This window comes from Colobus angolensis, unplaced genomic scaffold (assembly GCF_000951035.1).
Source record: "Colobus angolensis palliatus isolate OR3802 unplaced genomic scaffold, Cang.pa_1.0 Scaffold2, whole genome shotgun sequence".
NCBI classification, from domain to species: domain Eukaryota; kingdom Metazoa; phylum Chordata; class Mammalia; order Primates; family Cercopithecidae; genus Colobus; species Colobus angolensis.
In genome coordinates, this window is record NW_012115154.1 from 10427688 (window position 1) to 10438326 (window position 10639).

Sequence of the window (10639 nt, forward strand, 5' to 3'; positions counted from 1 at the left end):
GGAGATGAACAAAGCAAGTAGCACATTAACCTGTAGCCTAGCTACCAGCATCTGATACAATGGAGGGAGTGACCTTGCAGAGCAGAGCAAAGACAAAAAAGCAATGGCCAACCCATGTAATAAGTGTTTGGTCAAGGACCCTGGCAAACATTGAAAACTATGAATCGTACTACGTTTGGCTTTCTATAGCTGACATTTCTAAATTGTATAATCACAAATGAGATGTAATGCCTTCCACCCTTCCTGTTTTTCTTCCTCTCTTTTTTCTTTCCTTTCTCTCCTGCTTTTTTCTTTCTTCAAAATGTATTTTAAAAATTTTGTCTGTGTGCTATCCAAGTGTGATGCCATTAGTTTTCCTGGCTATAATTTTACATCTAGTTGAGGCTTCTTGGTCTTCCCAATTTTGCAAATTATGTTGATTCTTTTTTTCCCCCTCTCCTGGTATTTACCATTATCAGTATTATTGCCTTATGCTGTGGCTAAGATGATGATACTGTCACACAGGGAGCTTGTAAAACATTCTCCGTATTCTGATCTCAACTTCTTTTATTCTTAAGGCACTTAGAGTTACACACACACACACACACACACACATTATCTCTTCTTATATCAGTGCTCATCACAGCTTTGTCACAAATTTAAATATTTTTTCTTTCTCTTTTTATTAGTTTTAAGCTTTTTTTCCACTTAAGTATTATATGTTAACTGCAGAAACATTAGAAAATACAACTAGGCATAAAAACTTCAAAATGACTCATAATACCATCACTTTCTGCTAATATTTTGGTATACATCATAGAAATATGTTTATAAAATAACTTGATTGAATTATAATGTATAGGCCATAAAATTCATCAGTTTTAAGTGTGCAATTCAACGACTTTGAGCACATATACTGAGTTCTGCAAGCATCGTCATTATCCAGTTCTATAACTTTGGCATCACTGCAATAGGATCCCTTCTGCCCTTTGAGACTTAAACTCCAGAGCTTGCTTCAGCCCTAGCCAAATACTAACCTACTGTCTGTCCCTATAGATTTGACTTTTCTAGATATTTCATGTCAATGCAATCATACAATATATGGTTGTTTGTGTCTGTTTCTTTCCCTTAGCATAACACTTTCAAGGTTTATTTATGTTGCAGTGTGTATGATTATTTTATTATTGTTGAATGGAATTCTATTGTATAGATATACTGTATTCTGTTTATTCCTTTTCCAGTTGATAATATCATGTCAATACCTTTTTGATACAACGTTATACTACATGAAGTGTTGACCAAGTATATGTTGTAGATGGTTTTTGAATTTATTTTAGGGTGAATGAAAACTTTCTTAACACATAACACTATTACTTTTCTTCTGTTTTGCTGACAGGGCATGATTAATCTGTATGGAGCTCACACATTCTTCTTGTGCCTTGAAGACGCCAGTGGCTCCTCTTTTGGAGTTTTTCTGATGAACAGTAATGCCATGGGTAGGAAGCATCTTTTTATCTTCTGTAGATAGGAATATGTTTTAGGATTCTGCTTTTATAAAAACTTACTTTTATGGTGAGATCACTGTTGAACAGAAAGAATTTTGAACCTACAATACTTTTGTTGAAACTGGAACCTGAAAGTAGGTTAACCTGTCTACAAATCCAGGTCCTACTTGACCTTATTTTCATTGAAAACCACTGCAGGGGTCTTCTTTGATATAATGTTTCCCCTTATAGTCCATAGAAAATAGGATCCACTGATAGACGCATTCCAAAAATACCTGTAGATTTCAACGTGTAAATTGTGCTTTCTGCCTGTAGGCAACAAGGTTGTGTTTTGTAGGCTCTTTCTCATAGCCCAGCCACCCTTTCCCCACTCCAAATCTTCCTCCTCCAGCTTCTGGGTTAATGGTACTCTAATAAGCATTTTTATTTATTTTTAAATATTTAGTTGTAGTCAAACTCATCTAATAAAATTTTTAAAAGGTTTTTTGGGTGAAACCACTCACAAAACCCAGAAGCTTGTATTTGTATGTGGCCAGGTTAAAATAAAATTTGTTCTTCTTTCTCTTAAAAAAAAAAAAAACAACAAACTCAAGTCTTCATTGGTGTCTTGCACATTAAATATTTTGACAAACTCCAACAACAATCCTCTGATAAAAAGAACAGTGTGATTTTCATCCCTTTCAAAATGAGACTGAGACTCTTTTAGGTGGCTCAGCTATTTATACTGCAGAGAAGAGTCTACTTCCAACTAAAAGATTCTAATACATCTCATTAAAATTTTTTCAGAGGTTACCCTTCAGCCAGCTCCTGCAATCACTTATCGCACGATTGGAGGCATTCTTGACTTTTATGTATTCCTAGGAAACACTCCAGAACAAGTGGTTCAGCAATACTTGGAGGTATGTTTTTGCATTTAGATAGTCCTTATTTACTGCTATTATCTCATATGCTCATTATAAATTAATAAAAGGTGTTAGTAAACTATGGATTATAAATGCTGGGATAGTCTTTCATCTATTGTTTATTTATTTTGATGACCTTTATTGGGTGCTTTGTGCATTCAAAAGGACACTGCAAGGCTTGAGAAATGCAAAATAAGTCAGACACCATCCTGCTTTCAAGTAACTCATGGTCCATTCATGTATCCCACAAATCAGCAAAGCTTATTTATTCAATAAGTTAAAATTCAGTGAAAAGGAACTACCTGAATAAACTTTGCTAGCTATTCATATTTGACTCAAATTATAGAAAAGGAAGAAACTTGAGGTTGGACACAGTGGCTAACACCTGTAATTCCAGCACTTTGGGAGGCCAATGCAAGCAAATCGCTTGAGGTCAGGAGGGCAAGACCAGCCTGGCCAACCTAGCGGAGCCCTGTCTCTACTAAAAATACAAAAATTAGCTGGGCGTGGTGGCGTGTGTCTGTAATCTCACTCCTAATCTCATCAGTTCTTATTCCTTTACCCTTTGCACACACCACTATCTGAAATTATATTAGACATTTATTTATTTCCTCTAAGCTCTGTGAGGGCAGGAGCTATGTTTGTTCTGTGCCACCATATTCCAAGTGCCCATCTTAGCCCTTGCCACACTGTGAACAAATACTCAGAAAAACACTTATAGAATAATGAATGTCACTGGTTTCCCCCCAAGGTGACACTATTATTGAAACATTTTCTGCAAATTTTATTAGTGTCTGATGTTGGGAATACATTTATGTACTTAGTAAAGAAGGATGTGATTGTGGGATTTCACAGATTATTCTAGCAGACTACGCTCAGCTCTGATGTTTTCAGCTCTGGGAACTTCACAGAAAATGAAATGGGGCTAATGCGTCCAGTGTTAGGCATGGGGCTACAGTGTTTATGCTAAAAATCTACACACTTACTTGCTTATCTTTTCAGCTTGTTGGACGGCCATTCTTGCCTCCCTATTGGAGTCTTGGGTTCCATCTTAGTCGCAGGGATTATGGTGGCATCAATAAATTGAAAGAAGTTGTAAGCCGAAATCGTTTAGCTGAGATACCATATGTAAGTTGAAACTTCTTTTACCATGCATTTGACACCAATTCCCATTTTTATTTTTTGCATTAAATTCAATTTATTAGGAAAAATGTAGATAAATCAATAGATTGATAGGCACACTTGCTGGCAGAAATTTGCATGTTAAGTTATGTATCTGAGCATGAAAAGTATACTGTTAATGAAGTCAGATAGATATGGCTTTGAATTTTGGCTTTACCTCTTCCTAGCTCTGTGCAATATCGTGCTACTTAATTAACATCTCTGAGTCTTAGTTTCCACCTTTAGAGAATGAGAATGTAAGACTTGCTTTGGTGGGCTGGTAGTAAGGAATGCTTTATGCTGTGCATGTAAAGCATCCAGCACGGAAGGTGAACATCATCAAAGTTAGCTGTTATGATATTAGAGAAAGCAACACTGGAGGTGACATGAGTAACAAGAGATGATGATTATAATGACTTACAGTAAATGAGTTTCTCACGGTGACCTCGTATACTCCTCCTAGATCTGACAAACTCTAATTTTGAAGCTTCATGGTTGCATCAGTATTTATGATGTTCCATGTCCACCAGTAAGTCAAGATAATTATTAAGTGTGTAATATTTGATCATCTTCTCCAGGAGATGCATAACATGTGGCTAATGAATTTATCAAAACAACTTATTTGGGGTAGCTCTTTGGGATTTTGAAACTTTGATGTAAAAATACAGTGTTGGCCCAGTGTGGTGGCTCACACTTTAATCTCAGCACTTTGGGAGGCCAAGGTGGGTTGATCACTTGAGGTCAGGATTTCGAGACCAGCCTGGTCAACATGGTGACACCCTGTCTCTATTAAAAATACGAAAAAATTACCCAGGTGTGGTGGCACATGCCTGTAATCCCAGCTACAAAGCAGGCTGAGGCAGGAGAATCACTTGAGCCTAAAGGCAGAGGTTGTAGTGAGCTGAGATCGTGCCACTGCACTCCAGCCTGGGTGACAGAGTGAGGCTCTGTCTCAAAAAAAAAAAAAGAAAAAAATAGAATAGAATGTTAACATCTGAAGGAAGACTGAACATGTGGAAATGGCTTTGGCCTACCTTCAGGGTTCTTCAATCCTCTCTCAGAGTAGTGATGAGGGCAGGCTGGGGATCAATTTTTCCTGTAAAAAAAACAGATGGTCAATATGTTTTGGTGTCAAAGGGAAATTGATTGTGTTCAATTTTACTTCTCTCATATCTACTATCTGCAAACATCAAATTCGAGGAAGAATTTTCTTCCACGAATAGACTCTTTCCCTGTATGTGTTTGTGGAGGACACCTGGGTCCTAAATGACTGCCCAGTATTAGAACAGTTGATGCCACTTTGGGCAACAGACTACAAGCCACATTTTTCTTTAGGCCTGTAAGGTCGAGACTCCTACTGTATGATACTTGAGGAACACTTAGAAGAACACTTCCTTTGTCTTTGAGGAAAGTGGCAGATTGGGGAAAAAAACAGCATCTGAAGCCAAAGAGCCTGTCCCCAAAGCCCTCATCAGCCACCCCACCTCCCAGGGCATGTACTTTGGGAAATGTCACCGAACTCCCTCACATTTCAATTTGCTCACTAAGAATAACACCTGCTCCCCATAGGCTGGTATGCAAACACAAGGAAAAATGTGTGCTTGAGAGTTTAGTTGAGTAAGGCTTTATCTTTTCGTCATTGATCTTTGTTAATCATTACTCTAGGACTTTCATAGGGCAAAAGATCATTTTCTCCCCATATGATATATTCTGGCTTGATGCTTGGGTTAAGTTAGTACATGGTTATAACATTAATAATATAATTCATTCAAACAATCATTTAAAGAGCATCTGTTTTATGTCAAGCACCCAATCTCTCAAGTTGCAGAGATGAACAAGATGCAATTCCCGCTCTTAAGTCCCTCCCAATACCTTATGACATGCACCTGTCAGGATAAGGAGGTAAAATTGCAACCAAACAGCAATCATGTCTTTCAAAGACGGCTTATTTACTCCTGAGAAGTAGCCAAGCCCTGGAAGTTCCAGAATCAGTAGGAAATGTGGTATCATTTTCAATGGTCAGGAACCAGAGCTGTAATACTTTCCATCAGCACAGTACTGTTTCCTAGGTTCTGACTGGCCAGAGCTCTCTTTCAGGACGTCCAATACTCTGACATAGACTACATGGATGGAAAGAAGGATTTCACTGTTGATGAAGTCGCTTACTCTGGTCTCCCAGATTTTGTCAAGGAATTACATGAAAATGGACAGAAATATGTTATTATTATGGTATGTTCAAACACTTGTTACCTTATTTTTTCTTTCACAGTGTAAAACAATTTATAAAAATAATATTTGTATCATATTTCTTTATTAGAATCCTGGCATCTCCAAAAACTCTAACTACGAGCCCTATAATAATGGAAGCCTAAAGAGAGTGTGGATCTTGGGGAACAATGGTTTTGCTGTTGGGGAGGTAATTTCTTAAGAAAATCAAAGTAAATTATGATTGTTTTGGGGAGTTTGAACTTTTGGTACGAAGATGGGTGAAAGGCAAGTTACAATATTGTTACTGTTTTCATGGCTTTAGAGGTTTCTTTTATTACTATTTTAAACCAGTGGATATAATAATTGAATGATTAAAAATCTGAAGCATTTAAAAAGCCAGCCTTGATCCTCTAATACCATAGATAATTGAGAAGCAATATATAATTAGAAGAAAAATCAGTTCCTAAAGCCCTCCCACCTCCAAATTTCTCTTTCCCAAGACAATAAATTGAACTACAAAAATATAGCAAGTGCTCATAGATTAATGTGGAACTGATCTCAGCTAATATATTTTATTTTTTTAATTTTTAATTTTAATTTTTATTTTTTGAGATGGAGTTTCACTTTTGTCACCCTGGCTGTAGTGCAATGGCGTCATCTTGACTCACTGCAACCTCCAACTCCTGGGTTCAAGCGATTCTCCTACCTCAGCCTCCTGTGTAGCTGGGATTATAGGCACATGCCACCAGGCCCGACTAACTTTTGTAGTTTTAGTAGAGATGGGGTTTCTCCATGTTGGCCAGGTTGATCTTGAGCTCCTGACCTCGGGTGATTCACCTGCCTCAGCCTCCCAAAGTGCTGGGATGACAGGTGTGAGCCACCGTGCCCGGCCTATGTTTTAAATTTACACAAGACTTATAGATAGAGCACAGTTTTGATTCTAAGGTAGCAGACTCAGGCATTGGAATAGGCTGAGCTGGGGCCTGTATTCAGGATGACAAAATTTCTGAGTGTACTTTAAATCAAATCACATAGGCAATTTCAATTATATATAGGGTCAGCCCTAGATGATTGGATTCTGTAAGATTTACTCAAATTGGTGCTTCATCTAGAGACTTTAGGTGACTGCAGAGCTTGTTGCTCCCGAGTAGCTTATTTTGCAGAACTGTCTTTTCAGGATTATGGATGATCCCTTACCAAACTCTGCTTACTTAGCTCCTTTCATTGACCCTTTCGATGCTTAATTCTATTTACTTTCTTTTCATTGATTCTAACTTTTCATAAAGCAGTAGGAAAGTTTTCTTCCTTCTGCACACCAAGTCTTTGCTTTCACGGATTCGTTAGAAGCTAATTTCTAAAATATTAGATAAGCCCATATTTATATACTGCATTTAGAGTCCACAGTCAAATAAAAATTATTTTGCTCACCTAAAATTTTATCCACACTTATGAGTCATTTCAATAGTACTCATATTTGAGTGATATATAATTAAGAATTTACATATAATTACAAAGAATGAATTAGATGGTTGACTTCATTGACTAATAAATGGCATGAATCATTTAATCTAAGATGTCGGCAGAGATAGCAGTAGTGGAGGTGCAGAGTGGTGTGTGTTTTTTGTTTTGTTTTGTTTTGTTTTTTTCGAGATGGAGTATTGCTCTGTTGCCCAGGCTGGAGTACAGTGGCATGATCTCAGCTCACTGCAACCTCTGCCTCCCAGGTTCAAGCGATTCTCCTGCCTTAGCCTCCCAGGTAGCTGGAATTACAGGCGCCTGCCCCTGTGCCTGGCTGATTTTTGTATTTTTAGTAGAGACAGAATTTCACCATCTTGGCCAGACTGGTCTCGAACTCCTGACCTCATGATCCACCCGCCTCGGCCTCCCAAAGTGTTGGGGTTACAGGCGTGAGCCACCATGCCTGGCCAGTGGTTTGTTTTAAACGCACTGGTTGAATCAAATTTGCTGGCCTGCTCTAGATTGAATGTTGCTGTAGGTGACTGTTTTGTGACACCACCTGTTTCCTGGGGGGCAAAGTTACATCTAATGGTTAGTTGGTGCCCATCACCTAAAACAAAGAGCCAGGAGCTCAATCCATTTCCTGTGGGTACTTCAAGCTCCCATCTTGAGCTTTGAGAATTATCCACATTTTAAAATAGGTATTCAATGTTCCCAGAGTATAAAGTTGTTCCTAAATTACCATCTATAAATGTATGGGGAAAATGAACAAAATTTTTTCACAAAAACTGGTATCCTTTTAATTCCGAATTTTCAAAAATTTGGCTATGGTTATATCTTTGTTGTGGAAAATCTTTAAAGCTATTGTTTGATAGGCATAGACAGAAAAGGGAGGTAGAATTAAAAAAATGACCTGAGTAAGAAGTGCAAACTTCATTCAACCATTTATAAAATAGTGTTTATAGGCCAAAAATATCAACACGTTATTTATAATCATAATTATTCAAAGTAGACTTTATGTGACCTTTAATTAAGAACACTTGGAAAAAGTTCATTCTCTTGAAAAATATTCTATAGACTTTCTAGTATTTTAAACAATTTGTCTCCCAACTGGCCTGACGTAATGAAATTGTACTTTTCAAATTTTCTTTCTGCACAGAAAAGGACTTATGGTGGCTTTTCATCGATTTACTCAGTTGCTTTTCCTTTTCTTGTTTCTTCCTCTTGTTCCTTGCATGCATTTTATTGTTTAGTTTCTGTTGGGGGAGTCACACATTTTATTTCTAAAATGACAAGCAAAATGAGGCTCCTAACAGAAGAAATCATTGTCTGCAAAAATGAAAAACCTTCAACCAAGCTGATTGCCGCTGCCTTCCTCTTTGTGTCCTAGGGATATCCGGGACCGACAGTCTTTCCCGATTACACCAATCCAGTATGCACTGAGTGGTGGATAGATCAGGTCACTAAATTTCATGATCATCTGGAGTTTGATGGAGTGTGGATTGTAAGTTATTATTGCAGACTCAAATTTCCTTTGGAAACAGATATGTCAAATTTTCAGATGAGTTTTGACCTTGATGTGTAGTAAAAAATAGTTTGCTTTACATGGTAGTATTAAAAATTATTTTACTTAATGCTGAGTCTATATCCAGTGAATTAGGCTCCTAAGAGCCTTAGGTTCTTACCTTGCATCTTTCATCAACTGGTTATTTCATTTTGATAAAGTTTTTGCTTTCTCCATTAACTGGTTGTCAGTTTAAAAATACTGTTTTATTAAAATGGTATTGTAATTGCTACTATTTGTAGCATTCCTTCATAAAAATTTAAATTAATCATTAGATAATAATTTAATGAGGGTCTATATTTTTGTGGAAGAACAATAGGAATTTCTTCAACAAATGTTCTCTGAGTGCCAGTGTGCAAGGCATTGGAGCAGTCATTTTCAGAAGCACTCTGATGACTAAGATATGCAATGATTAAAAAAAATTTGTTTGTTACCAAGATTAGACATACTTATTTTTAATTCATGTAAGAAAATAGATTTGATCTTAATTATATTCTCTTATTGTTCTTTACTCAGAGGAATAAAGGATAGGGACAGTTATACAATAGAAATGTTAGTTTATCTTTGGTTCTTAATAATAACAATAAAATCTTTACAATTTGTAGGCAGGGATCAACCTTTGAAACAGTATTTCTGAATTAGCTGATTGAAATCAATTGATAAAAGGTAACAATGTCATTTAGAAGTGGAACATACCTTACAAACATATAACCTAATCCAATGACTCAATTTTATAAAAGATGAAACAAAGGGTAAGAAAAGTTAGGGAGATTATTTAAAATCCAAAAAGCAGTTAATAAGGGACCCAGATATCCTGGCTCCTAGTTCAGTAAGCATTTCTCAACAGCTAAGTGTAGCTCAATCGCATTTTACACTTGGTCTGTTTTGTGTCTTTGAAGGAAATGAATGAAGTTTCCAGCTTACTCCAAGCTTCTAATGACCAGTGTGAATCCAATGACTTGAACTTTCCTCCTTTTCTTCCTAGTAAGTTTTCACCTGTTTGCTATGACGTAGGAATAAGCCATGTTTCAAACACCCTCAGTAATTACACTCAGTATGGTCAGGAGCGATTTCACTTCCAGTCCAAGGGGTCTCCTAAACATCTGAACACTCCTCTACCGAAGTCTCTGCAGCAGTGTTGGGTCTCTGATTACCCTTCTGCTGTCATAACTCCAGGGCAAGCATGGGACAAAGTCTGAGCCTGCCTACCTCCCCTGATTGCCCTTCCAGTCTAGAATTCAAAATGCTTTCATCCCGTTCATTTCCCCCAAATCCCTCAGGTGTCAATTTTAAAATCTATGAGAATTTCAGGACACTTTAGGATACAAACTGCCTTAAATTGAAGCAAACCTATAATCTTCTTAACTGTTTTCTTTATTCTTTCCTTCCTTCTTCCCTTTTTCTTTTTTCCTTCCCTTCCTCCCTCTTTCTCTGATCATTAACAACAGTTTAAAGCATCAGTGGTGCCTTCAAGGTCCTATTTATAGGTGCCATTTCTAGTCAAGGTCAATTTTCCAGTTTCTGATTCTGAAAGAATATGTGTAGAGGTGGTGGGTGGCGGTGGCAGTGTAGAATAGACTATGCTCTGGCGACAAATAAACGCCGGTATCTCAGTGGATTAACACAATGATCGTTTACTTTTTGCTCACATCATAGTCGTTTGTTTTTTGCTCACATCATACTCTGGTGAGGGATGGGGAACTTGAATCCAAGTGGTGACTCAGATCTATGTCTGGTTCTTCCATCTCCTCAGAGACCTTTGTTTCTGGCTTCCTGGGTGAGGGAGAGAGAGGGTGGAGAAGATTTTATGGGCAGGCCTAGAAGGGAGGTGTACCCAATTTGCCCAAATTTCTTTGCCGGAA

General features: G+C 37.5%; 1 protein-coding gene across 1 annotated transcript in view; it reads left to right on the top strand.

Annotated features, from left to right (window-relative positions):
* Positions 1 to 10639, top strand: part of MGAM2 (maltase-glucoamylase 2 (putative)) — a 117549-nt gene that overhangs the window by 17719 nt on the left and 89191 nt on the right. Inside the window, exons 7-13 of the mRNA XM_011941323.1 lie at positions 1376 to 1475; positions 2271 to 2383; positions 3389 to 3514; positions 5645 to 5776; positions 5865 to 5963; positions 8604 to 8717; positions 9677 to 9761. Coding sequence (XP_011796713.1) covers positions 1376 to 1475; positions 2271 to 2383; positions 3389 to 3514; positions 5645 to 5776; positions 5865 to 5963; positions 8604 to 8717; positions 9677 to 9761 — 769 coding nt within the window. The remainder of the gene's footprint in view (positions 1 to 1375; positions 1476 to 2270; positions 2384 to 3388; positions 3515 to 5644; positions 5777 to 5864; positions 5964 to 8603; positions 8718 to 9676; positions 9762 to 10639) is intronic.